At 38.3% G+C, this 27,967-nt stretch overlaps 2 protein-coding genes across 4 annotated transcripts; both read left to right on the forward strand.

Moving 5' to 3' along the window:
• The first annotated feature begins 629 nt into the window (after positions 1-629).
• Positions 630-16,511, forward strand: cald1b (caldesmon 1b). Its single transcript, XM_062999657.1, has 15 exons — positions 630-703; positions 3,518-3,652; positions 4,754-5,207; positions 6,465-6,506; positions 6,593-6,880; positions 6,992-7,315; positions 9,620-9,687; positions 10,405-10,663; positions 11,416-11,553; positions 11,966-12,009; positions 12,381-12,456; positions 13,712-13,855; positions 13,966-14,562; positions 15,624-15,692; positions 16,398-16,511. The coding sequence occupies exons 1-15, from the start codon at positions 630-632 to the stop codon at positions 16,509-16,511; spliced, it is 2,826 nt and encodes a 941-aa protein (XP_062855727.1).
• A 3,479-nt stretch (positions 16,512-19,990) lies between these two features.
• tnnt2d (troponin T2d, cardiac) lies at positions 19,991-27,473 on the forward strand. 3 transcript variants are annotated; one of them, XM_063000721.1, is made up of 11 exons: positions 20,027-20,046; positions 20,138-20,240; positions 20,791-20,847; positions 23,493-23,550; positions 23,646-23,762; positions 24,636-24,713; positions 24,822-24,935; positions 26,037-26,149; positions 26,849-26,939; positions 27,043-27,080; positions 27,243-27,473. In XM_063000721.1, the coding sequence occupies exons 3-11, from the start codon at positions 20,810-20,812 to the stop codon at positions 27,277-27,279; spliced, it is 684 nt and encodes a 227-aa protein (XP_062856791.1). In that variant the 5' UTR covers positions 20,027-20,046; positions 20,138-20,240; positions 20,791-20,809; the 3' UTR covers positions 27,280-27,473. The 3 variants fall into 3 exon arrangements, with proteins under 3 accessions (XP_062856790.1, XP_062856791.1, XP_062856789.1); XM_063000720.1 differs by having other exon boundaries at positions 19,991-20,240; XM_063000719.1 differs by lacking the exons at positions 20,027-20,046; positions 20,138-20,240; positions 20,791-20,847 and adding an exon at positions 23,287-23,406.
• The last annotated feature ends 494 nt before the right edge of the window (positions 27,474-27,967 follow it).

Genomic DNA, 27,967 nt, shown 5'->3' on the forward strand with positions numbered 1-27,967 from the left:
AGCCGAGTTTTGATCGCCGAGCGAACACGGAGTTGCTCCCGAGCCGGCAAATCTAGTGCCGACCAGTCGGTGAGCGAAAATCAGGGCAAAAAACATGTAGTGTTTTGCAGAACAGGCTTTAAATCTCACTTGACTGTAAACAGTGTCACCTACAGTTATGGTGAAAAAAGAAGGAAAGAGTAGAGAGGTGCCTGGAACCTGTAATAAATCACAAATGTATAAATTAGAATGTGTCTTCAGCCCCGTCTCATGTGGAAATATTCTGCGACTGTGATTCTAACTAGGAAGTCTGTGACATGGTCCGTACACCTTAGTGTTTTTCCCCAAATTATAGAAAGAATGAAGTATGCCAAGTCTTTCATGCACAGTAAAGTGTGCATCTGTACATCCCTGATAAATTTACTAAAGGGGTTGGTGATAAGGCAAAAATAACATGGTCAATAATGCATTAATGCACAATACACATTTATCCTGACAACCACTGGTCTCTGTATGGACTGGACAAAATGATTGTCACACACACACACAAACAGCATAAAGACACAGTCCTGTTGTGACTACTTCTTTAACCTGTGTGATATATATTTTGTCCCACAGTGAGGACTCAATTATTTTTGAAGTGAGACCTAATGGAAGAGGACTTTGAACGCCGCAGAGAGCTTCGGAGGCAAAAGCGAGAGGAGATGCAGAAAGAGGCAGAGAAGTAAAATACACACCCGCACTGACATACTGTGAATCTCACTTACGTTGTGCATATGCAGATACATTTACCCACAGTGCTTGGTCTCCTTAAATACTGGGTGATGTGATAGGATGGTGTGATATTTTCTTTTTTTAAATTATTTTCACTTACTGCTTGGTCAGGTTTTTGCTACGTGCTGGACACAAGACAGGAGCAAATCCCTTACACACCCCAATCCATTATAAAGTACATTCACTCACGTACTCACACCTAGGGGCTATTTAAAGTCTACGAAAACCTATTTAAAATCTATGAACCTGGAAACTATTGCTGTGCAGCACCCACTCTCAATATGTGCCAGCATACTGCTCTGCTGTGATAAAGAATATTTTAACATTATAGGTGTCATGCAATACAAGGGTCCAGGAATTTGGGTTCACTGTTGTATGTACTTCCAATGTCCACATAGTGTTCCCCAGGCATTTTGATTCAGTCCTGCTTTTTAAAACACGCAGAAGGTGGGCTGCTTGATCTAAATTATTTTAGGTGTGAATGAGTATAGCTCAGTTGTTTACAATTTGGGAAATATATATTTTTATTTTTTAGCCTTAATCTTTTAATATAGAATTTATACAGTGAAAATTGATTAATGGATACTCTGCCATGTTTCCCGTGCCCAATCATGAGTGGTTAAATGAACACGTGTTTTGATATTTTATTAGGTAAAGATGAAAGAACTCAAACTAAGATATCTAATAGCACACTCTCAGTTTCTACAGATACTCCTTTGGTCTCTTTTTACTGACTCTCCACCCTACTTGATTATAAAAGATGGCTATAGCATAGACTTGTGTCAGTATATATGGTCTGTGTGGATTTTGACCCTGTTTTGGCTAACTGGCGGTGGCAGACAGAAATTCATTATTAATCTTTTGGTACTTAATGGTGTCCACAATGCCATGTGTCCTAACACAGTTTTTAGCACCCTGAACATAGCAGATTATTAACCAAATTTAACACTCTATTTAAAATCATGCTATTTTTAAAAGCAGATCCACCTTGTTTGTTGCCAAAGTGCTCTTATTTACAAATTACGTGCACACATGCAAATGAGTACTCCATATTTAGAATCTTAATGAGTCAAAGGCTCTGTCTCAGTCTGTCTCCCTGCTGGACTTTCATGGCAAGACAGAAAGGTCTGCATTTCTCCAAACCAAACAGCGGCCTGTCAGCTTGCTTCTGTTTTCCTTATAAAGCATGTAGCATCTGTAAATCTTCCTCTCTGTGTTCTGGTAACGTGCTCATGATCTTGCACTAGCAAAATTTAACTGTACGCAAAATATGACAGCAGTTGTATTAAAATATTAAATATCCCAGAATTGGTGATAATAGGGAAGGTGCTGACAGTTTATATAAAATAATGTAGTGGTGGGGGGACTGTTAAGCAGAGGGCTTTGCATTGCTGTAAACAAATGCGTTTTAGGATGTCGTGTATCGGTGTTGCTTGGTAGGTGTATATTTTTTTTATCTTGTCTGGTATGTCAGTGGAAATTAGCAAAGGACAAATTAGTGTAATATTGTTTTGTAATTGAAAACAGACAATAGTTGCATGTTTGTCCTAACCTCAGACATTGTGCAGCCACAAATTAAAACAAACCGAAAACCAAAACTGTTAAGGTTTGTGGGATGAATCAGAATGTTTACAGTTTGAGATAATTTGCTCAGATTAAATGCAGCCTAACGGGGCTCCCTTGCTCATTCTGGTCTCACTCTTCTTATGAATCTGACAGTCCAGCTGTCCTTATAAGGCTTGGCAAGCAGTTGTGTACAATTGAGTATGACAGATATTCTGATGCTGTGTGTATTAGAGGGAATGTGTTTCTGTCTCTGGAGTGTGTACAAGTTGCTGATGGCAGAGGTACTGCAAACCACACCCACCCTCCTTTCAGAAGTATAATATTCTGTCTCCTATATTCTTTTCAAGGAAAAATAACACCAAAAAACAACATTAAAAACATTTGTTGGGTGAGTTGTAAGAAACCTAGTTCTACATTAGGCATGTATAATTTGCTGTATTGTTTTATTACTATTGCTACTATCTTTAAACCACAAAAAGTAAGTAACATTTGAAAAACCAAATGACTACGTTATTGACAACACATGAACCTGTCCAAAATAATGTGGTTAATGAAAATTAGTTAAGATTTAATCCACTTTGTGACATTTGTTTCCAAAATAGGCCACAAAACTTAAATGCACAATATGAAATGCAAAAATACTTAAGACATATTGAAAAATGCAGATGTAAAATCAGTCTCTTTAGATTCAGTTTCCTGTTTGGCAATTAAATTAAGGATAGGGCAATGCCCTTTTTATTAATAAAAATAATTATGGTTGTTGTCTATGTTTTGTATCTTTTCACCATCAAAAACATCTGTAAGTCATTGGCAAGAAAATGTCCAGAGAAGAAAAGAAAAATAACCCCCATCTGCTGTCAGTGGGCAATTTCAAACACTCTCTCTGCATTTTCATCAATGGCATGCCAAGGCAAACTGAACCAAGAGCTATTCACAGGTGAAAGTAGGACTAAATGGTTTGTTTAAAATCCTTATCTCCAGTGGTCAGACATCATAACATAATTGGTGAAAAACACACATCCTTATCTATCTGGTGTAATAATAATTTTTTCCAGAGATGAAAAGTTTTAAATATCTGTTTATTTTTTCTAGTCGCATGGTGCCGTTAGCCGTTAACCACATTAATCCTTTATTAACTTTATGAATTTATATTCTTTCTTGACTCATTTCAAGTATTTATATCTTGCTTTTTGTGTAGGATGAACTACCAAAATCCTGACGATGATGAAGAGGCCGCTCGAGAACAAAGGAGGCGAGCCCGGCGGGAAAGACTGCGCAACATGGAGAATGAAGAGAAGAGCAACACTAACTCAGAACTCAACAACACTGAATGGTAGGGTCACACAGACTTTAAAAGAACAGCGCTGATATGTGTTGCCAGTTTGGTTGAGGAGGTCAATTTTGCCACATTTTAAAACATATTGTGTTTCCATACATGGAAAGGGTTTATGCCCTCCCTGTCTCTTAATGACAGTGCACTAAGCAGGGTTCATGAAGAAATGCTTTGTATGTTGGTTGTGGAAGAACTTGACCTGCCTGCACAGACGCTTGACTTCAGATTTATTCAGCAGGTTTTGGATGAGTCGACACACCATCTACATGTCCGGCCTTATCATTATGGGTGTCTGGCCTCACTTATGCTCATGACAGATTATTTACAGATCTTATATTACCTTATAAAACAAAGATGACACTCAGGTGCTTGGACAGGTATTTGGTCTCTATCTTAAAACTGGACCACTGCAACTCATTTTTGTCAGGTTTTTCGAGGTCCAACTCCTGCAAATGATTTAAAATGCAATACCACATTACTCCACTGCTGCACTTCATTCAGTGACTTTCTGTAGTGGCCCGCATTAGATTTAAAATAAAGACAAAAATGGACCAGCCCTCAAAACGACTCAGCAAAATGTCCTAATTTTTCCAGAATGGGGTTAGACCTTGTCTTTAGCTGTATTGCCTTCTAACATTGATTAAGTTCAATATGACTTAAGACTTGTACTGAAAAAATACAAATCACCTCTGTAAGTTGCTTTTCTTAGATTCATCTGTCGAACACTGTATATGTAAATATTGACTGCCTTATTATTTTTTTTGTCTTTTTGTTTACTGTTTGTTAATTGTCTGTTTTGTACACATTTTTGTCTTAGCTGCTTTGCACAAAAGGAACATTTTGGAACAAATTTGTGTTGTTCTTGTATCTTCATTTAGCCACTTTGGCCACACACTCTCAAAACAGCAATATCTATGCTTGTTACCAAATACAGTGAACACAGTCGAGGGTCATATAAAAAAACCCTGACATTAAACTCTACCACCATCAAGTTGCCACTGTTTGGCCCCTGACCAAAGGCGACATAAGGAGACATAACATTTAACTACATCTGGTTCTGAACATAGCTATGTTCATAAGGAATGTATGTTTTGTCTCCAGTGTAACGGACACAGCAATAATTACCAATCCAGCCACCAACGATGATGATCAGGCTCTTCTAGATCGGCTAGCAAAGCGCGAGGAACGCAGGCAGAGAAGGATGAAGGAGGCTTTGGAGAGACAGAAGGAGTTTGATCCAACCATCACTGATGGAGAGATTACTGTTACTCAGACCTCTGAAGACAGGCCAGGCCACAGTAGCCGTCTTACTGATGCAGAGGAGGAGACGACCAAAAACCAGGTCTCCACATTAGAGAGTAATGCCTGGAGAGAGGAGGAAAAGAAAGACGAAGAGAAAGTTGAGGACGTAAAGGTGGAAGTGCAAGAGACCTTCACAGTAAAGGAAGAACTAGAGACAGAGCCAGCTTCAGAAGAATCAAAACAAGAAAGTCTGGAGAAGAACGTGGAGGAGAAGATAGAAGAGAGATCCTGGAGATCCTACCTCAAAGATGAGGTACATCTTTTAACCTTTTACTATATTTCCTATATTAGGACCAAAATGTTGTTGCAATCTTTCAGCCAGCACAGATGGCCCACAGGGTGAACTCCGTACATATTTATCCAGAGGCCTTTGCTGCTGGCCCATACCAATTAATAATCAGGAAATGTGTCCTCTCTGTACCTACTTATAGGGATTTATTGGATGGATAAAGGTTAAATTTATAGGTATTTTTTAGGCACTAACAGTTGCAAGACAAAGTTTGTATACCATTTGGATTTTGGAAGCCATTAAAATAAATTTTGTCCATTAAAATAGATTTAGGATCAAACAAACACAGTTAATAATTATTTACATTCCACTGTAAAAATCTGTGTGAAACCTTTCTTTTTTAGAGAAAAATAAGAAAACATTTCCAAGAACAAGAAGACTTTTCTAGGGTTATCAGCACATGGTTTACACTCCTACCTACTTGGTCCACCTTGTAGATGTAAAGTCAGAGACGATCGCTCATCTATTGCTGCTGTTTTAGTTGGTCATCTTCTAGACCTTCATCAGTGGTCACAGGACGCTGCCCATGGGGCGCTGTTGGCTGGATGTTTTTGGTTGGTGGACTATTTTCAGTCCAGCAGTGACAGTGAGGTGTTTAAATACTTCATCAGCACTGCTGTGTTTTATCCACTCATACCAGCACAACACACACTAACACACCACCACCATGTCAGTGTCACTGCAGTGCTGAGAATGATCCACCACCCAAATAATACCTACTCTGTAGTGGTCCTGTGGGGGTCCTGACCATAAAAGAACAGCATGAAAGGGGGCTAACAAACTATTACAACAGTCAGTAATTGTAAAACTACAAAGTGCTTCTATATTGTAAGTGGAGCTGATAAAATGGACAGTGAGTGTAGAAACAAGGAGGTGGTTTTAATGTTATGGCTGATCGGTGTACAGTATTTGTCTAGCTTTTTATATGGTAGGGAACCTCTACAACCTACACATTCACCGGTTTCCCTGACTTTCCCTGACCTGAAGTCCAAAGTTGCCCAGACATTGCCACAATTTTTCCATGAAGTGCAAAGTGTTTGTAAGTTATAAGTATAAGAACAATCCAGAATTCTATTATTATGGCTTGAATAAAAATCATACCATCTTAATTAGTAATTTGTGCAAGGTGAAACCAAATGGCTGGCAAACATTTTTGCAATGAGTTGTTATTCTGGATGCACTTTAAATTAGTTTTACGAATGAATGTCATCATTTTTACAGGAGTCAATCGAGGAAAATAAGCAAGCTCTCCTAAGAAATGAGGTATTGCCCTGCTTACACTAAATTGTGTGTTTTGCTTAGAGAATGAATCTGTTGCATAAATAATAAAAATGTGTTACATTTTATAGGAAGAGATTGAGGATCAAGCTGTAAGAACAAACAAAGTGGCTGAGGAAAATACAGAAAAAACAGAAATAGAAATTATGGATTTAGAAAAGAATCAGGATAAAGATGAAAGTTTGCTAGCAAAGGATGACATACTGGTTGAATCTGTACAAGAAAAGGAAAAGGTTGAGGTTGTTGCCAATGAGGAACCCACAATTGAGGTTAAAACTGAGGAGGACAAAAGGCCTGCTGGGAATGAAGAGGGGACACCATCAGAAACACCAGCTGCTCTAATTCAAGAGGAACCTCCAGTAAAACAGCAAGAGGTGAAAGAAGTCCTGAAACATATACCTGAGCCTGCAGTGGAGAAAGAAGATGAAAAAAATCAAGCGCCATTAGTGGAGAAAAAGAATAAAGAGGAGGTAAATGAAGATACATTTAAACCACCACTGGAAAACAGAGTAGTAGAAAAAGTGAAACAAGAGGAACAGAAATCTTACATGCTAGAGAAGAAACCTGAAGAAAAGCCAGACAGGTCAAATATGGAAATAAGGGTAAAGATTGAACTTCCAAAAAACCAAGTTGAAGAAAAGCCACCTATAAAAGCTGAGGAAAAATTTGTAACACCGCAGAAGATTGAAGAGAAACCACCAGTGAAAAAGGAAGATGAGCCAAAACAAAAATGGAAGAAGGAGGTAGAAGAAAAACCCAAAACAAAAATAGAGGACAAAGCTAAACCGAAGGAGGTATTTAATTCTCAACTTGGGTTCTAGTTTTGCATATCATACATTTTGTTGCTTAGTCTCTTATGATTTTCACAAAGCACTTGTTCTTGATTATCTACCACTGTACACATTACAGGTTAAGGCCTTATACACATATCCAGTTTGGCTTCTGTAATAAAACAGGGCGTTTTCTTTAAATGAAGCCATTATCAATGTCCGTACTGAGCTGACAAAGTAAGGGTGAGCACAAGTGCTTAAGGAACATAATTGGGCAGGTCATTTTATACAAATTTTATATACATATATACATTTGCCAGTCAATCTAGAAGAGCCTGATCATCATTGTTGGTGACTGGATTGGTGATTATTGCTGTAAAAACTGTGTCCTTTACACTGGAGACTAAACATCAATTATATATACAGTGTATCACAAAAGTGAGTACACCCCTCACATTTCTGCAGATATTTAAGTATATCTTTTCATGGGACAACACTGACAAAATGACACTTTGACACAATGAAAAGTAGTCTGTGTGCAGCTTATATAACAGTGTAAATTTATTCTTCCCTCAAAATAACTCAATATACAGCCATTAATGTCTAAACCACCGGCAACAAAATTGAGTACACCCCTAAGAGACTACACTTCTAAATGTCCAAATTGAGCACTGCTTGTAATTTTCCCTCCAAAATGTCATGTGATTTGTTAGTGTTACTAGGTCTCAGGTGTGCATAGGGAGCAGGTGTGTTCAATTTAGTAGTACAGCTCTCACACTCTCTCATACTGGTCACTGAAAGTTCCAACATGGCACCTCATGGCAAAGAACTCTCTGAGGATCTTAAAAGACGAATTGTTGCGCTACATGAAGATGGCCAAGGCTACAAGAAGATTGCCAACACCCTGAAACTGAGCTGCAGCACAGTGGACAAGATCATCCAGCGTTTTAAAAGAGCAGGGTCCACTCAGAACAGACCTCGCGTTGGTCGTCCAAAGAAGCAGAGTGCACGTGCTCAGCGTCACATCCAACTGCTGTTTTTGAAAGATAGGCGCAGGAGTGCTGTCAGCATTGCTGCAGAGATTGAAAAGGTGGGGGGTCAGCCTGTCAGTGCTCAGACCATACGCCGCACACTACATCAAATTGGTCTGCATGGCTGTCACCCCAGAAGGAAGCCTCTTCTGAAGTCTCTACACAAGAAAGCCCGCAAACAGTTTGCTGAAGACATGTCAACAAAGGACATGGATTACTGGAACCATGTCCTATGGTCTGATGAGACCAAGATTAATTTGTTTGGTTCAGATGGTCTCAAGCATGTGTGGCGGCAATCAGGTGAGGAGTACAAAGATAAGTGTGTCATGCCTACAGTCAAGCATGGTGGTGGGAATGCCATGGTCTGGGGCTGCATGAGTGCAGCAGGTGTTGGGGAGTTACATTTCATTGAGGGACACATGAACTACAATATGTACTGTGAAATACTAAGCAGAGCATGATCCCCTCCCTCCGGAAACTGGGTCGCAGGGCAGTGTTCCAGCATGATAATGACCCCAAACACACCTCTAAGACGACCACTGCTTTATTGAAGAGGCTGAGGGTAAAGGTGATGGACTGGCCAAGCATGTCTCCAGACCTAAACCCAATAGAACATCTTTGGGGCATCCTCAAGCGGAAGGTGGAGGAGCACAAAGTCTCGAATATCCGCCAGCTCCGTGATGTCGTCATGGAGGAGTGGAAAAGCATTCCAGTGGCAACCTGTGAAGCTCTGGTAAACTCCATGCCCAGGAGAGTTAAGGCAGTTCTGGGAAATAATGGTGGCCACACAAAATATTGACACTTCAGGAACTTTCACTAAGGGGTGTACTCACTTTTGTTGCTGGTGGTTTAGACATTAATGGCTGTATATTGAGTTATTTTGAGGGAAGAATAAATTTACACTGTTATATAAGCTGCACACAGACTACTTTTCATTGTGTCAAAGTGTCATTTTGTCAGTGTTGTCCCATGAAAAGATATACTTAAATATCTGCAGAAATGTGAGGGGTGTACTCACTTTTGTGATACACTGTATATATATATTGTGTGTGTGTGTGTGTGTGTGTATTTTATCATTATAACAATTATTATTAGAACTGTTTTCAAACAGCATTTATTCTGCTTGAAGTTATGGTCAGTGATTTTGGTGAAAGTAAGTTTAAGCTAGATGTTAAAAAGCCAAAATGGCCTCACTAAATTTTTACATTAAGCTTCCTTGGCCAATAACCATGTGTGATCCATGTGTGTTTAGGTGTAACTGACCAATTCTATCTTTACTGTTTTTGCATGTAAACAGAAGGAACCTCTGAAGCAGCAGAATGAAGAAGACACTTCAGATAAACTCAAACATGAGAAGCTATTTGGGTATAAACATCTTATTATCTTATTATTACAGATACAGAAATGACTAAAAATACATTTCACTTCCACTGTTAAGGGAGTCCATGAAGTTGGGTATATCACAAACTGTAGGAAGAAAATCAAAGAAAATTATTTAAAAAAAAATTAAAACTTAAATATATATACTTAAATATAAATGGACTTAAATATAAATGAATGCTCTCTAGCCTCAGTAAGATCCCTGTGCATTAAATTAAATATATCATCTTCAGCATACATTAAGTTAGACTCATAATGACCAAAGGTTATACTCTTATACATATTCTTATCTTTAGATTTCTAATGTTCCTACTTTTTTTTCCTTATACAATAATTCTGATAAGGAGGACTGCATGGTGGCTCGTGGGTAGCACTGTTGCCTCGCAGCAAGAAGGTCCTGGGGTCGATTCCCAGGTGGAGCGACCTGTGTCCTTTCTGTGCGGAGTTTGCATGTTCTTTCTGTGTCTGTGTAGGTTTTCTTTGGGTGCTCTGCTTTCCCTCCACAGTCCAAGGAACTGCAGTCATGTTAATTGGAGATACTAAATTGCCCTAGTTGTGAATGTGTGTGTGTGTGTGTGTGTGTGCCCTGTGATTGACTGGCAACCTGTCTATATAACCTGTGGTATATAACATATCTTACCCATCTTACCTAGATTGCCAGTAATTTAAGAGCTGACTGTGTGCACGTGTGTGTGTGTGTAGCCGTGTGGCACTGCGTTCACCTGAGGTGAAAAAACCAGACCCCACAGCAAAGCAAGAAGCTGAGCATAAGCTGGTGGAGCTGAAGCGTCGGAGGAACGAGACGGATGGTGAAGAGATTGAGAAAATGAAGCAGAAACAGCAGATGGCCGAGGCTGAGCTCGAGGAACTGAAGAGGAAGAGAGAGGAGAGGAGGAAGATCCTGGAGGAAGAGGAGAGGCAGAAAAAACAAGAGCTGGCTGAAAAGAAAGCCAAGGAAGAGGTAGATACTCTATAGTATACTCTATAGAATAGTGCAGTATGCTATAGTACAATGTAGTGTAGTATAAAATAGTATAGTATGGTGAAGTGTAGTATATTATGGTGTATTGTAGTATAGTATGGTAAAGTATAGAATGGAATCTAAATTCACGGAAAAGTGTGCTCAATTTCACGGACCTCGTCTTTGAAAAATCACAGATTCCACGGATTTTTAAAGAAAAGTGCCACATTTCACAGCAGTCATTAAATAACATTTATAAATTGAATGATAGCTTCCATTAATTCTACATTACACAGCACAGCCTACCTTAATAGCTGAATGTAAACCTAGAACATCCAGTGACGGTGCGAGGCTTCATGTTCTGTCTCAAAAAATCCCATCTGCGTCTACAGAATTGGTCGGGAGTTTTTCAAACTCAGTTACCAAAGTCATGTTTTTAGCTGTTTGCCATAGGATTGCTAATACCACCTTGTAGTGCAAATGAACCAGTAAACATGAGGCACTTGGAGGCTATGTGAATAAAAAAACGTTAAATCACTTAACACCAATTTTAAATTTGGAATTTCACAGCAAATTGCATATTACACAGGAAAAGGCTCATTTCATTTAGGTTTGTGAAGCGATTTTCGTGGCCGTAAATTAGGTAGGTATTAGGCATAGTATAGCTTTAGTATAGTGTAGTATAGTATGGTGTGTCTATACACACACACACACACACACATGTACAGTATATATGTGTATTATTATTTTAGCAAGAGAGGCAAAAGATGAAGGAAGAGATTGAGCGCAGAAGAACCGAGGCAGCTGAGAAGAAACGGCAAAAAGAAGAATCCACTGAAGACGCCAAGACACCATTCAAATGTGTGTCTCCTAAAGGAGCTTCAGCAAAGGTCAGTGGTTACAAGGCAGTGAAAAATTATTTGCCCGTCATTCGTTTTTTTTTTCTTTAATTTTTATTGAGTGGACAAAAGAAAATACTGATATTGAAAGTATAGATTTCTCTGGATTCCCTGATTTTTTTAAATATTATGTGCAATGGATAGTAAAGTAAATACATAAAAGTAAATAAATTACATAATAATAATGATTAATAAAGCATGACAAACCAGAAAAATGTATAATGTAAAAAGCTTGCAATTACAAAAACTGCAAATTAGCTAATTTAAATGACCTAAAAAAAAATTTGCAAAGCTATTTAATTTTGCATTATGTCAGTTGGTGAATGATATTTTATGCAATTCTTTGTACTGTGTGAAGATATCTTGCATATATGCATGTTGTATTTCTTATTGGTTTGTACAGATTGGGGAGAAAGCTGAATTCCTAAACAAGTTAGCCCAAAAAACGTAAGTTCCATATTTTAACACTAATTAATAGGAAAAAACATTCAGTTATGAACATTAATTCTATATTTTGGCTTTAGATTCCTTTAACAAAAACACTTGAAGGAATCTAAATGTTACAAGTTAGAAGTAAAAATTTTGCTTCATATGCACTAATCATGCACTAAAAATAATTGAAAAGCCATTTTGTGGAAAACAACCTCACCAAACTTTTGGCTATTGGTTAATTTAGTTTAAAAACATAACTGCAACATAAAAATTATGGTTTCTGGATGTTTTGCACATCTTGTAGTCCTGATTAAATTTATGTTACACAAATTCGTGTTCCAATGTTGTTCCCTAAAGAAAATAACCTTTGTCTGGCTTTTTTTTAGAACGGTAAAGGCACCCCACACTCCACTTGTATGTAAGATAGGCAACAGGCTGGAGCAGTATACCTCCGCTGTTCAGGTAAGCACCAATAACATATTAAACTTGGGCAGAACCTATTTTGCTGTCAGAACTGCCTCAGTTAAATGTGGGATAGAGTCCACAAGATATTAACAATCCTTTGATATTCAGTTCATTATTGACATGATTGTTTAAAGTAATTGCTGCAGAATGGTCAGCTGTTTTAGATCCAGTGACTGTGGAGGTCACTGAAATACACTTAACTTACTGTCATATTTATGGAAGCATTTTAAAATGCTTGTGCTTTGTGACACATTGCATTATCAAAGAATTACTGCATGACAGCAATACTTAAACAGGCCATGGCACTCAAACTAAGCCATAACATCAACACAAGGCAGGTTTTGTCCAATGACACATACTGTTTGCAACAAGTCATGACCCTATCATCTCCATGTTGAAATCAAGACTCATTAGACCAAGCAACATTTATTCAATCTATAACCATCCAATTTTAGTAAGACTGTGCCACTGTAGCCTCTGATTCCTGATTTTGACAGGAGTGAAATAAAATGTAGTCCTCTGTATTGTGGCTGTAGGGCGGCACGGTGGCTAAGTGGGTAGCACTACCGCCTCACAGTAGGAAGGTCCTTGGTTCGATCTCCAGGTGGGGGTTCGGGTCCTTTCTGTGTGGAGTTTGTATGTTCTCCCCGTGTCCGTGTGGGTTTCCTCCGGGTGCTTCAGTTTCCCCCCACAGTCCAAAGACATGCAAGTGAGGTGAATTGGAGACACTAAATTGTCCATGACTGTGTTCAATATAACCTTGTGTGAACTAATGAACCTTGTGTAATGAGTAACTATCGTTCCTGTCATGAATGTAACCAAAAGTGTAAAACATGACGTTAAAATCCTAATAAACAAACATATTATGGCTATAAAGATAGGTTACTTGTGTTACAGTAGTAGCTGTATCAAGAGTAGTTAACCAGTCTGGTCAGTCTCACCTGACTTATCGCATCAACAAAGCTTGTCTGTATGATTGTATGCACTGTTGACACATGACTTTATATGTAAAAGAATTTGTATACATATAAACCAAATGCTGGTATCATACATTTGTCTTGTATTATCAATTTAAGCTCAGTAAGGATCATTTTCCATCTTAGTCATAAAATTGGATAGAAGGAGAATGATGACAATTGGAAGTTTAAGATCTAATTTGTTTATTGGCTGAATAGCTCTGACAGTGGTAGTGCACATTTTATTGGGATAGGTAAATCCTTGTTTTAGAATAAAAAGCCAGTTTTTTTTTCAGACTAAGGATATTAAGTCCCCTAAGTCTCCTAAGGACCTTCCAGTGGTGGAGGGTGTTCGTAACATTAAGAGCATGTGGGAGAAGGGAAACGTACAGAGCTCTGCAGCTCCACCTACCAGCACCACTGACACCACCGTCAACAAGGTACAGTCAGTGAAGGTGCAGGCATAATAAAATAAAATGTCACATTAACAAATATGGTCCAAATGTGGTCAATCAATTACTGGTTATAATAAACTTCATATCCTGCTCAGGAAATAGCTGGAATGAACACTGGAGTGTCAGGTCGCATCAGCAGCTGGAAGACCAAGACTCCAGAGACTAAGACTCCTGAAACAAAGCCCCAAGAGAAAAAGATCCCCGAACTTAGGAGCCCAAAACCAACTGAGACAAAACCGACTGAAACTAAGCAACAAGATACAAAGGTTTCTGAGAAAAAGACCACAGAGGTAAAGACTCCAACAGTCGAGAAGCCTATCCCAGAGGTAAAGACCCCTGCACTCGGAAAGCCTATCCCAGAGGTAAAGACCCCAACACTCGGAAAGTCTATCCCAGAGGTAAAGACCCCTGCACTCGGAAAGCCTATCCCAGAGGTAAAGACCCCAACACTCGGAAAGTCTATCCCAGAAGTAAAGACCCCTGCACTCGGAAAGCCTATCCCAGAAGTAAAGACCCCAACACTCGGAAAGTCTATCCCAGAAGTAAAGACCGCAGCACTCGGAAAGCCTATCCCAGAGGTAAAGACCCCAGCACTCAGAAAGTCTATCCCAGAAGTAAAGACCCCTGCACTCGGAAAGTCTATCCCAGAAGTAAAGACCCCTGCACTCGGAAAGTCTGCCGCTGGAAAACCGGTGAGTACTTTAATTCTTCCAAATACCTGTTAGGTACCTATTAGTTCAGTTTTCTAAAGCATCACAACCCAACCCACTGTTTTCAGCTGTAATAGAAGGTAAACATAAGCCATAGCCCAAAGCTCTAAAAGGATAGAACAGGTAAGCGAACACCACACTCCACGTCATGACAGATAGAAAAGGGAGGCATCATAGGGGACATAACCATAAACAGCCATGGTGATCACACAAAAAAAAAACACAGGTGGTCATCCAGTTACCGCACATGGGAGTCATCTTTCACAAAGATCACAAATAAAACGCAGAGTGAGAGAGGGAAGAAGAACCATGAAAACATTTCATAGCACAGGCTATGGAGCAAGTGAAAAAAAGACAGGCAGGTTCAAGCATAAGACCTTCAGCCAGGCGTATCAGCCCCAAAAACAAAATAAGTGCACACAAATGTCAGGGAATAAGAGCAACATGCTAAAAAACAAGACCAGTAAATAAAGGACCCTGACAAGCTGCAGCGAATTAATTCTCAATGAGGTACAGAGACTGCACTTAATTAAGTGTCAATTAAAGGACCTTGCACTGTCAGTCCTCTGTGCCTTTATGCCTCTTATCAGCCCTTAACGGTGTGGAAGGTGTGCTTGATATAGTAATCTGCGCCCCCTGCCGGTCAATACAGTAGGTGGGCCTGTTACATAATTTGCCACCTACTGTATATAACGTGTTCAATAATCAGCCACCTATATAACACAATCTGTAGGCTGCATTTGGCCCCAAGACTGACCTTTGCACAATCCTGTTTTAGAAGAATGTCTTGTTCTGTTGTGCTCTAATAAGTATAATTGTCTCATTTCAATCTCCACTTTTCTATTTCCAGTCTTTTTATTGCTCTCTGAATAAGCTTTTTTGTACTCTGTAGCTCTGTTTTGGCTTTATCCTGCTTTGCTGTTTTACTCTTTCACCCCTCTGTTATGACCAGGTAAAACTGCTGTCTTTTTTAACCAAATGATTTCTGCACATATACCTGCAGCCATTAGTACCCATTGTGATGTGCTGTATGTGCTTTACAGGAACCAAAGCCAAATGACGTGTCTAAAACCCGCGGCCTGTGGGAACCCAAGGGCAACACCACCCCCAAGGTAAGTCGGGTCCTGTACATCCTACTTTCCATTTACACTTACATTTTCAGCTGATCCAAAGAGAGTTACAGAAGTGCTTCCATAGTAAACATTACCTTGCTCTAGTTCAAGTAGTTTGATTCCGTCTAAAGCACTGATACATAGCCTAGATAAAAAATTCAGACCACAAGTATTAATTACTGCATTATATTACTTTTATTTTAGCTTGCACTGTATTTGGCTACAATTGTAAGTTGCTTTGGATAAAAGTGCCTGCTATGTGCCATAAATGTAAAATGTTAATGCATTTGAACAAGAGTATAAATAGTGTAATAAAGTTTGGACAAAAGAGGATGTAGCTGTGCTAATTGCTGTGAAATAGCAAGTCCTAACACACAATACATACTACTAATTATTAAAGGGTTTTTGCTCATTTGTTTATTTTGATTAATTAAAAGTGAGATCTGGTGTTGTGTGGCAACCAGGAATAAGAGTATTTGAAATGGTATTATATTCAGAAAATCAGACAATACTAATCCAACTCAGATTCAGTAATGACCTCTTTTTATTAAGTGAGCTGACTATGTACAGGCTACAATTTATTTGAAACATCTCAGGCCTGATAGCATGCATAAATATGTTTTCATGCAGTTATGTGATACTGAACAACACCTTAATACTTATGACTTAGCCTTAATTTATTTTATTTTATTGTACTATCTTAAGGTGTTTGGACAGAGGACTACACCATTCACAAACGGCAAGTATAAATTTATACGTTTTCCCCTCTTTCTTTTTAAAAAAAATACAATTCACACAATCTTTCTCCAATCTTTCTAGTTTGTGTGAGATTATTTCTTATGCCTTTTAAACATTGTTTATATTGATGAATATAATTAATCAATAAAAAATAAATAAATCTACTGCAGTGTGGGGGCCTATTATAGGACATAAATCTATCTGAGCTCTTAATGGAGTCATATGGTGCTATAATGGTGCTTAGGGACTTCCCTTGGGGAAATGAGAGTGGAAGGGGGCTACAGGGGTGTTGCAGAAGTGTACTGTACAGGTGAGTATCTTTTATAGACGAGCGTGACAGCACAATCGCCTGTCTACATAAATCTGACCTGTTGTACTGACGTGAATGCCACATTGATCTATATATACAGATTTGACCTTGCTTTCTGACCTGTAGAGAACATAGCAGGCCAGAGGCAGGTCGAGCATGTTTTTGTTTAACTGAACAATGTAGCACTGCTGTGTCTGATGGTGAGTTGCATTCCTCACTGCAGCTGTCCTACTGTTGCAGGGCAGCAATGCGTAGCACTACAATGACAGGGACGATTTTCATAGAGGAGAATGAGTTATATTACTACCTAACTATTACTAATTAAATTGACACAATGTGGGTTAATACTTGAGTTAGAAACCACTGTAATCCGATGTGATTTAAGTAGTTCCATATGATAAAAATGGTTGGGCTACTATTACTACTACTATATACTCCTATGCATGCACCATCTATTGTTACCATACTACTATTGTATGGTAATGAGGTATCCGGCATTCTCACCCGCGTATGAGCTAATAATTGTTTGTATAGGTGCCCGGCTTGCTGGAAACAGAACTGAGATTTGAACCTGTGAGTTCGAAATGTCAGCTCTGGTGTGCTAGCATGTTTTACTGCTCTGCCACTTGTTTTTCTTTTTCTTTAGTGAAAATGTTCTTATTTATTTCCAAGTTCATCTAAGTGTTAAGAAAACTTAAACATTTACTACATTAACATACAATAATTTCACCAAGATGGACCAGAAATAAAATGTTTCATTTTGTTTTGTTTACAGGAACAAGAAAGTAAACACTGTTGACTGTGTCCTTCTAAACAAAGATAAGATTGCTGTCTGTTGTTCTTTTGTCAGTATAGTTCATCTATGTACAAAAAGGTTACTCACATAACAGTACACTTAAAGCTTGATCTTATTATCCAGGTTCACTATCTGAGCTGCCAGGTTGTAATGGATTCCTCTCATTTTGTTTTTATTTAATATACACTATAATGTACACTAAATGGCCAAAACACTGAAAATATAAATGATAAAATGATAAAATCATTGGTACTTTCTGCAGCATTGTGGTTCAAATTTCACAGATTTCTTCCTGCTAAATTGTTTTCAAATTCCCAAGGTTATTGTAAGATGCCACTTGCATAAATCAGCAGGACAGCCTGAGGTCAGCAGGACTTTAGCATTGGGGGTAGGAACATGATTCTTTACTGAGTAACTGTTGTTCCTGCAGGTTTCAGGTCTTTCAGCAGCCCTTTCTGAGTGACTTTTTATTATTCATTAGGAAGAATTTGTGCTCCCATGAATTTTCCACTTTCCCATTACTAAACCAGTTTAGTGTTGATGTACTGTGTGTAAATCTGAAGTGGCTATTCACACCAATAGTATATTAAATGAAAGACACAGAAGTGGCCCATATCAAGCCAGTAGTGTTCCATAATTAGAAATGTCACTCACACAGGCTTTAAAAACACAAATTGAGCATTAAATGATAAACTCAAACAAACAAACAAACTCATAGTCAGGTGTCCACATACTTGAATAATGATGGAAACTATAGTAGTTCCCTTCCATTTATTAACAGAGAATGATTGAAACATGTTCATAGGATGACTACTGTCATTAACTGTATACCAAATTGCACCTAGATTTTATCTGGTGTACCAGATAAAATGTCAGCTAATTTCATCCACCTCAAGCATTATGTAAAAGATAATGGAAATATCCCTGACTAGCCTAGCATAATTCACTGTTTTATTGACACTTTTAGGTTTAAAATAGAAGCTCATATAGCTCATTTATGTTATTTGTTCTGTTGTGCAGTTTCACACACATATAGTCGTAAGCAACCTAATCATAAGCAACTTAAAAAATCATTTTAACAAATATTATTTGTACTTGCTGCACTTATCGTTTTATCACAGTTTTGTCTTTTGAAAGTTATAATCTCTGCAAGCACAGTGAGATAAAGCACAGATTTAATATTCCACTCTTTTTATTGTTGTTGCATTCACGTTGTTAACCGCAAAATCATTTTTATTGCTTTAGATCATGTTGATGTTTTAGTCGTTCATGATTATCTTTTGATTATCCTTTTTATTAAGTAACATACATAAAAGGCTTGCAGGCATTTTCACAGCAGAAATAATGTTTACAAGTGCAATGCAAGAAAGTAATCAGTATTCTGTTATGTGATATTACACAAAGGAAACAAAAGTAAACCACAAAAAAGTAATATTTTCTCTTATACAAAAGAACTAAGTGCACTATATTAAGCGATAATAATTGCTTATAAATTAATAAATGTCACAGTGGCGCAGTGGGTAGCAGGTTTGATGTCCTTTGTGTGTGAAGTTTGCATGTTCTCCATGGGTTTTTACTGGAGTTCCCAGTTTTCTCCCACATGTCCAAAGACATGCAGTCAGGCTAATTGAAGCTACTAAAATTGACCTAGGTGTAAGTGTGTGTATATAAATGTGTGCTTGCCCTGTAATGGACTGGCAACCTGTCTGGGGTTGTCTCTCGCCAATTAATCTAACTTACCACAACCCTGAAAAGAATAAAGGGGGGCATTCAAAGATCTTTTTTAGCATGTTTTTGTAACTCATTTCAGATTTATATTCAGACATTTTTTTCTTAGCTTTTCTGGAAATACTTTGTTGCATAGTGTTTATATAGACATTTTAAGATGCTCATCCTATATAGTAGGATTCCAGATTAGCAAGATCTATATTAAACAAGACTGGTTGAATCAATGCCTGGCTGTTTTTAATTAGCTAGATTGGCTTGTGGCACAGCAGTTTGTCATGCTAGACCACTACTACAGAGGTAGGGGTTTGAATCTCAGTTGTGTTATTGACGACTACACAGACATGATTGCCTGGAGGGGGGATGGCTGAGGTCTTGTGATGGATAGCTGACATGTCCAGGGTATGCCACAACCCAGACCAGAATAATGCAGTTGATGAAAAAAAAAAAAAAATTACAATTAAATTGGCTTGTCAATTTTCTGAGTAATTAAAATGTTGTTCCCTTTGTGTAAAATCACACTTTGTTTCATTTTTGGTTTATTTTGCTATCCAATAACAGAGGAAATCAGAATGGAGGCAATTTAATTTTCACACTACTGTACTTGTCCTATTACATTGTATTATTTACCAAATTGTAACAATTAAAGTAATTAAACTGCATACAATTAAATACTTGTTTTGTGTTTTAACTTACACTTTCACTTGCTTTAAATGGCTTTTGCTTTAGATCTCTAGAACTACGACAGACGGCGTCTGAATCATAAGCATCCTAACAGACAGAATGTGAGATTTTTAAAATTCTTTGAATCATGTTTGGAAGTGTTGTACGGTCTAACAATAGAGCAAGGTCTTCAGTTCACACCAATGTGAACAGCGCTGGTGATCACGTGAGAGGGTGAGAGAGTTAACTCTGGTGATGGGGCGCACCTGTTCAGCCGCACACTCCAAAGAAGAGCCTCTCCTCCACCGAGAGCTGGGTAAGAATAATTCACATCACCACTGAATAATGAGTTAACTTTACTAATACAGAATTTACTATGGGAATAGATATGTTACTGATATCGTCTTAGCTAAAAGGAATTAATTTAGGCTTCCCCAAATGTTTATAGACTTTATGTTTTATGTAATGTGAAATAAACTGCATATGGATCTACATATTTGAAAAAATGGTAAATACTGTAGTACTAAGGTGACTATAATATGGTTTAATTCTTCAAATTGTTTTTGCACATCTTTTAAAAGGCTGAGTGATAGTATGCTTTATTAATACCACGATTAATGGTATAACCAGGTTTTTCTAGAAGTTTTGAGTTGTATGTGTACAACTCTGACCTAGTAAGTTATTACCAAAAGTACTAAATAAAAAACTGTAAATCATAGATAAGTGTTTTAAATGTGGATCTGCTGTTTTGCTGTCACTTATTGTAGCACACAATACAGATCAGGTATCTTAAAATGCCTCCAAGTATTGTGATACTATTTGTCCTGTAGTACCCACCACAAATCATATCTTCATTACTTTATTAGGAAATAACAACTAACAGACATGTCTGACACTGAAGAGGTTATGGATGAGGGGGTTCAGTAAGTAACATGATTTTTATTCATATTTCACATATTGTTAATTGGCTTTCTTTTTATGCTTTTAAAATAACTAAGAATTAAAATATATGCAAATACAAAACATGGACAAAATACCACTTGTGAGCACGCCTGTAACTATCCACATCTTGTAGCTTCACACCTATTGTTACCAACTACATAAAATCCACTATACAGCTATGCAGCTCATACCTTTAGCATGGCACCATCACAGGATGTCACCTTTCCAACAATTTAGTTGAAGTGCTGAGATTGTGAAGTGGAAACATTTAAGAGCGCCAGCAGTCCAGGAAAAGCTAACAGTGGGCTAACAGCCCACTCCCCTCCAACCACAAATCCTGGTGCTTGTAGCCATAAGATGATCTGTCCACAGTTCTCACATTAACTATCAGATGTGCAAAGCATGTTGCCTGTGGATTAGGTGCAGGACTTCCAGTAAATAAACTGCTTAAACTGCTTAATGCTGCAGCATCCACTGCAATCATAGAAAACCTTGTACTTATGAGGGTTCTTTAAAAAAATCTGCATTTTTTTAAAAATCTATTTATTAAGAATTGCAAAAACAAATTACATCACTTTACAACATTTTTCAAGCATTGTACCAACTTTTTAATGCCATCAGTTAAAAAATTTTTTTTGGTTGAGCACATAGCCACTGATTCGCCGCTGCTTTCAAATAATCATCACATGAACATTTTCTTCCCCTTAAAGATTCTTTAAATCCAAAAAGGTGGAAATCAGATGGTGCTAAATCGAGACTATAAGCTCTCTCTCAGACACGATCAAAAAAAAAAAACTGCACTGTGGCCTGACCTTAAATCTGTCCAACACTTTTGAGATAGCTAAAAATGCCAGATGCATACTGGGCCTAATGCTTAACTTAAATGCTTGACATAGTCAGTAGAAGTGAGTCCCTGCAGTCGTGTCCAAAATTTTAGTAGGGACCAACATATTAATTCTCATCATTTAGAAATACAAAATGTAACTAGCAGATGCTTAGGTGGCACAGCTGTCTGTTACACTAGCCCACCACTGAGATCCGGGTTATATCTCAGAGGTGCTATCTGACCGTCGGGCATCTACACAGACATGATTGGCTATGTCTGAAGGACGGGGTGGTCAAAGCCCTGCAATGGATTGATATAGCTGTCTTTTGGACAGTGTTACCTAGTAAAGCTGGATCTGCTACGACACTGACTTCTATAGATGTATCAGGATAAAGCGATTAATGAAAGTGAAAATGTAGAAGTAGTCAATGTAGGTGTGTATAGGTGTCCACATAGTTTTGGCCATGTTGTTTTTTTCTTTTTTAATTTGTTTTAATAATTGTATATTATTTCTGTGAAATAACCACATTTTCTGTTTTCAAACAGGGAGGAAGGTATGGTTTAACTTTTTTTGCATTGGTGAATTTAAGGGCTACCTTATTAGCATAATAGCATGTGTAACACTAAAGCTAAAAAAAATTTTTTTCCCTTTAAACAGTTTCTAAGAAAAAGCCATAGAACACTGGACCAGTGTCATTACTGTGTCTGATCATGCAGAAACAAACATCTCCCAAGAAACAAGGGCGTGGCAAAAACTAGGTGGTGCATAATTAATTAGTGTAAATGCAGTCTTGGTGATATTTATTTATAAGGATTGTAACGTTATGTTTTACACACTTTGGTTACATTCGTGAAAGAACAGGTAGATATAGGGGAGAACATGCAAACTCCACACAGAATGGACCTGGACCGATCCACCTGGGGATCGAACCCAGGACCTGCTGTGAGGCGACAGCGCTACCCACTGAGCCACCGAGCCACCGTGCCACCCTCTTGGGGATATAGCTTTCTGTCTGCTTGATTCAGACACAGTGACATCACTGGTCTATTTTGTTGTGCCCTTATTTTGTATTGCTTTTAAATAAAATAATAAAATGCTTCAAAGGTTTATTATTGCAAAGCCACTTATTGAGTATGAAGTAAGTTTGGGAGTCAAGGACACGGCTGAAAATTCTTCAAACTCCTAACTGACTGACTGTCTATATATTTACCCATCATTCTTTTCTCTTGATCAATCCTCATTTCCTCATCATCTAGCTCTTTACATTTTTGATTTTTTAAATAAATAAATAAAAAGTAGGGGGTATTGGCTGCCCAGCACTATGGTGTGGGAGTTTGACTGCCCAGCACAAAGAGGGGGCCACCAAAACTCCAACCCAACATTCTCAGAGCTTCCCTTGCTTCCCTTACAGTCTCATTGTCACTCTTCATTTACTACAGTTAAAGATGTGGTCTGCACTAGTAAACTTCTGTTAGGAAAATATCCTAATGTGAATGTCCTGCATTATTGTTTCAGTATTAATTAAATATAAATTAATATTAGATAGTTTGCATGTGAAAAATGGTGCATGATCATTCTTAAACGAATAGCATATAATTTCCAAATATTGTGCAAGTATACTCTCATACTATATAAAACATTTATAGTTATTACTCTTACACTGATGTTATTTTTCTGTAAAGATATAGTGGACGACTCAAAAGCCAAACCTAAGTACGTTTCTCCTCGAACACACTCCTCAGACTAATACCACCTGATACAGTTCAGCACTTTTGTTCATGTACTCATTCATTTTACAGGTTTATGACAAATATTCAGGCACCAAAAATTCCTGAGGGAGAAAAAGTAGATTTCGATGTAAGTTTCTGTACTTTGGACATCCTTCATAGTGACTGCATGATGATTTAGTTTCCTAAAATAAGGGCCAACCAGAAACTGTGTGTGTGTGGTAGGACATCCATCGTAAACGTCAGGAGAAAGACCTGGCTGAGCTGCAGGCTCTGATTGAGGCTCATTTCATCCAGAGGAATAAAGAGGAAGAGGAACTTGTTGCTCTGGTTAACAGGATTGTAAGTGTTTCTTTACAACAATTTAAGTGCAGGTTCAATTACACAAGATGTTCCACGTACAGTCGAGGTCAAAAGATTACACACATGGCACCCTGGTGGCGCAGCAGAATAATCTGCTAGCATTCTGAGCTCCCGGGTTTGAATCTCAGCTCTGATACCGGTAGGCTAAGCGCCCTCTAGCAGGCGTAATTGGCTAATTCCTACAGCAGACAAAATTGGCCTCCAGTCTGCTGGATGGGAAAGACCGGACTGAGGGGTGGGTTATTAACGCTGTGTATGGACCTTGGTTGCCCAGGGCGCCTGTACAGAAAGTGGAAAAGCGCAAAAAAAATCGGGGCGTGGCTCCAATTTAACTAGCCACAACTAGAAGAATAAAATCCAATTTTAGTGTAAATGTTGAGTATAATAGCAGCTCTTTACTGGTGGGTATACATATACTGTACACTTGTACTTCAAAATGCAGATACCAAACATGTCTTACATTTGTTGTGTAGAGAAAAATAGCCAAGGGACAACATGGTTCATCATACAACACTCTCTACAGATTCCTACATAGGAATTTGTCCCATTTTCTCTATACATTTAGTCATTTTATAGATCCCTATTACAATTCCTTTGCTGCTTGCATTACCCCCAAGCTGACTGAAAAGGTCTACAGACTAGCACCCACCACCTCAGAGACGTATGAAATCACTGACAGCATTACTTGTGCTCAGTTCCTTAACCACAATCACTGTAAGGAAAAACCTTATCAGACACGGCTAATTGCTTGTATTGAGCACATAGTTTTGAGAGCTCCACGGTGAAGGGCTAGCGTCTTCAACTGCCGCACCATTCGATTTTAACAGTGAATGCTTTTGTGTGCGTTTTCAGGAAAAACGTCGTACAGAGAGAGCCGAACAGCAAAGGATTCGAGCTGAGGGAGAGAAGGAACGTCAGGCCAGACTCGCCGTGAGTGATTTTCACCAAGCACAGAGAAACCTTAGCAGATAGTGACTACTTCTACACCGTGCAAACGGAAGTTAGGGAAACAGATCTGAAGTTCCATTTGTGTTGCAGGAGGAGAAGGAAAGAAAAGAGCTGGAGGATCAAAGAAAGAAACTGGATGAGGATGCCAAGAAGAAGAAAGCTCTTACTAACATGTCTCAGCAATATGGAGGCCTGGCACAGAGGGTAAGTGGCAGTGTTGGTAAAGCTACTTTGTAAAAGCTACCTATACCATCTGAGAAATGCAGTTAGCTGGATTAGCTACTTGTACTTTGTCTTTAATTTGACTTTTAATTCATAATTTTTGTAAAACGTTTTGTTTTCAATGGTGTTATTATTCGTAATGTTGTTTTATTAATATATTGTTTAAATGATTAGCTTTTATAATAATTTCAGATTCCAGTCAAGAACATTTAATAGTAACACTACACTGAAAGGACTGGATTTGACTTGTACTTACTCTTTTCTGTCCTCTCCTCTCCTGCACTCTCTTCGATCCTCTTTTTCTGTTTAGAAGTGTTTTCCAAACTCTTTGTTTCACTGCCTGGCTGTTTAGCCACCTTCTTATTTAAGATTTGATTAAGAACTATTTACAGTTTTAGAGCTTTTTTCATTTTGTACTGTTTGTAATAAAAGCTTTTGCCCGTCATGTTAAACTCCCTCTCAAAAATCTAATTGGGTAGTCATCAGCACAGCCAGCTCCACTGATTGGTTTACTGATGTTAAGAGCTCACCCTCAAAACTTTGATTGGGTATTTGCCAGCACAGTTAGCTCAGCTGATTGGTCACTGATATTAGATTAGACTAAATCCAGGGCCTCTGGTTAGACCCACCCAAAGAGAGGTTCCTCTTCCCTTACTGCTGTTCACCATGATGTTAAAATCAAGGGTTCACGAGCCACTAGAGAAAGAAGCTTTTATAATAGATGTTAATGGGAGCCTTAGAGGTCAAACCTCCCTACAGTCATTTTTAATTACTTTTGATTGTGGTAGGGGGTTCTGTTGGTATTTTACACCTCAGACAGATCGCTACTGCACCACCGTGCCACCCTGATGCAAATGATAGTAACAAAATGTTACTAATTTATGTAGATTGACTTTTTGAGTGTTAATGTGGCAGCATGAAAGGCTCTTTATCAAGTGTTTATAATGACTAGCAGGAGAAATGTTACACTTTAAATAAATTGTTGTGACAATATCATTGTTCTACCAATATTTACACCTTACTTGATTTACTGTGAAAATTTAGCAGTGCATCTATAATGGTCTGTGTTTTACTGTCTTTTAGACTGATAATCGTAAAGGAGCCAAGAAGCAGACTGAAAGGGAGAAAAAGAAGAAGGCTTTGGCAGAGCGACGCAAGACTCTCAATATCGACCATCTTAACGAAGAGAAGCTTAAGTATGTCACTTAATTTTTGTGGTAGTCAAACATATTGTACTTGTGATGGTAGACAGAGGGCACAATAGTCCACCAACTCTCACTCAAGAGATTGACTGTCAAAGGAAGAAAAGGGATCATGGCAACTGCTTAAGGGCCAGTTGATTTACAGGTAGCAGTTGGTGACCCTCTATACGCATTACTGCTCTCTGTGAGACCCTGTCTATGACAGTTAAAAAGAAGCAGAGGGGGGGTGTGATATTGTGCGGCTCTCCTCAGTGACGGCAGAGGTCTTCAGCGGTGAAAGAAATTACAGTAAGGGAATTGGACATGACTGGATTGGGAGGAAAAATGGAAAAATACACGGTGTATTAAAATGGTTAACAGAGATGAGGTTAACAGCCATTGGTGTATGGGACAGTTGTAGCTCAGTGGTTAAGGTATCAGACTAGTAATTAGAAGGTTGGCTGTTTATACCCCACCACCACTAAATTGCCACTGTTTGGCCCCTGAGCAAGGCCCTTAACCCTCAGGTACTTGAATTGTATTCAGTCATAATTGTAAGTTGCTTTGGTTAAAAGCTTCTGCTAAATGCTTTAAATAGCAGCGTGGCATTAAGATTTCTGAGCATGCTGAGGATTAGCTGTGTTACTAATACCACCCTACACCCAAAGTAATTCACTTTGATAACGTGAACCTCTTTACCACCTTCGTGTGCAGGGATAAAGCCAACGAGCTGTGGCAGTTGCTCATGGAGCTGGAGGCCGAGAAGTTTGATCTGGCCGAGAGGTTCAAACGTCAGAAGTATGATGTAAGTTATAACAAGAAATCAGAAACTGCTTTTTTATCAGCAAGGAGTAAGGATGTGCCTGTTGCAAGTTGTTCTGATCATCTCGCTTTTTTATCTCTTACAGATCACTCAACTGCTTGTTCGCATCCAGGATAGTCAGAGGTAAGTCCAGCAGAAACTGTTGATTTATTTATTTTTTATAATCTAAAGTTTGTTCTATTTATTTACCCAAACATACTGACTGTGTATTCCATTGTGTTTAAAATTATTCTTCCAATACTGAAAATATCTGTTTTTGAACTGTTTTCTCTGTTTCTGTTGCAGTATGAAGGGACGAGCCAAGGGCAGCAGAAGGAGGTAGAAGTGCTGACAACTATAGCTGTCAGAAAGTCAGAGTTGGGAACGTTGTGTGCACCTGCACTAAACAGCATTAAGAATTCGTTAGTTACTAAACTGAAACACCTGAATGTACACAAACATACAAAAAGTGTCTTGTTGGACATTTGTGCTTGCATTTCACTGTGGAAATAAAGTGTTAACTAAGTGCTAAATAAACTGCTTGTCATAACAACAATTTCTATAATAATCCATGAAATTCCCAGATCTAAGTGTTTAAAATAGAAAAAAATATAATATAATTATAGTTTGTCAGTCTCACCCAAATTAAAACATTTAGTCTCATGTTATATTGAATAATCAATTAATGTTATATAAAAATTCAGTCGGGCTAAAGCATGTCTTTGAAATACCTCACAATGCATTATTAAGTGATATAGAGCTTAGGTGGGCCCTCTGGTGGCACAGCGGTACATTACACCAGCCTACCACAATCGCTGGGACCCAGGGTTGAATCTATCAACCGGTCAGACGTCTACATACTATGATACAGACATGGCAATGTCTCTTGGAATATGGGTGGGGGGCTGGGTGTGTTACTGCAATGCTGCATTTTTTTTTTTACCACAGTGGCCATTTCACATTTGCTTTTTCTTCATATTCAAGCTTATTAGGAAGCTGGTGTAAAAGCACAGGGTCAGCCAGTGAGTTAG

This window comes from Trichomycterus rosablanca, chromosome 8, assembly GCF_030014385.1.
Source record: "Trichomycterus rosablanca isolate fTriRos1 chromosome 8, fTriRos1.hap1, whole genome shotgun sequence".
NCBI lineage: Eukaryota > Metazoa > Chordata > Actinopteri > Siluriformes > Trichomycteridae > Trichomycterus > Trichomycterus rosablanca.

Coding starts and splice junctions, on each gene's coding strand:
- tnnt2d (XM_063000719.1), top strand. CDS start 23,357: ATGTTATTTTTCTGTAAAGATATAGTGGACGACTCAAAAGCCAAACCT. Junction 23,551..23,645: donor GAGAAAAAGTAGATTTCGAT/GTAAGTTTCTGT, acceptor TGTGTGTGGTAG/GACATCCATCGTAAACGTCA. Junction 24,714..24,821: donor AACGTCAGGCCAGACTCGCC/GTGAGTGATTTT, acceptor TTTGTGTTGCAG/GAGGAGAAGGAAAGAAAAGA.
- cald1b (XM_062999657.1), top strand. CDS start 630: ATGGAAGAGGACTTTGAACGCCGCAGAGAGCTTCGGAGGCAAAAGCGA. Junction 5,208..6,464: donor GATCCTACCTCAAAGATGAG/GTACATCTTTTA, acceptor TCATTTTTACAG/GAGTCAATCGAGGAAAATAA. Junction 12,457..13,711: donor AGTATACCTCCGCTGTTCAG/GTAAGCACCAAT, acceptor TTTTTTTTTCAG/ACTAAGGATATTAAGTCCCC.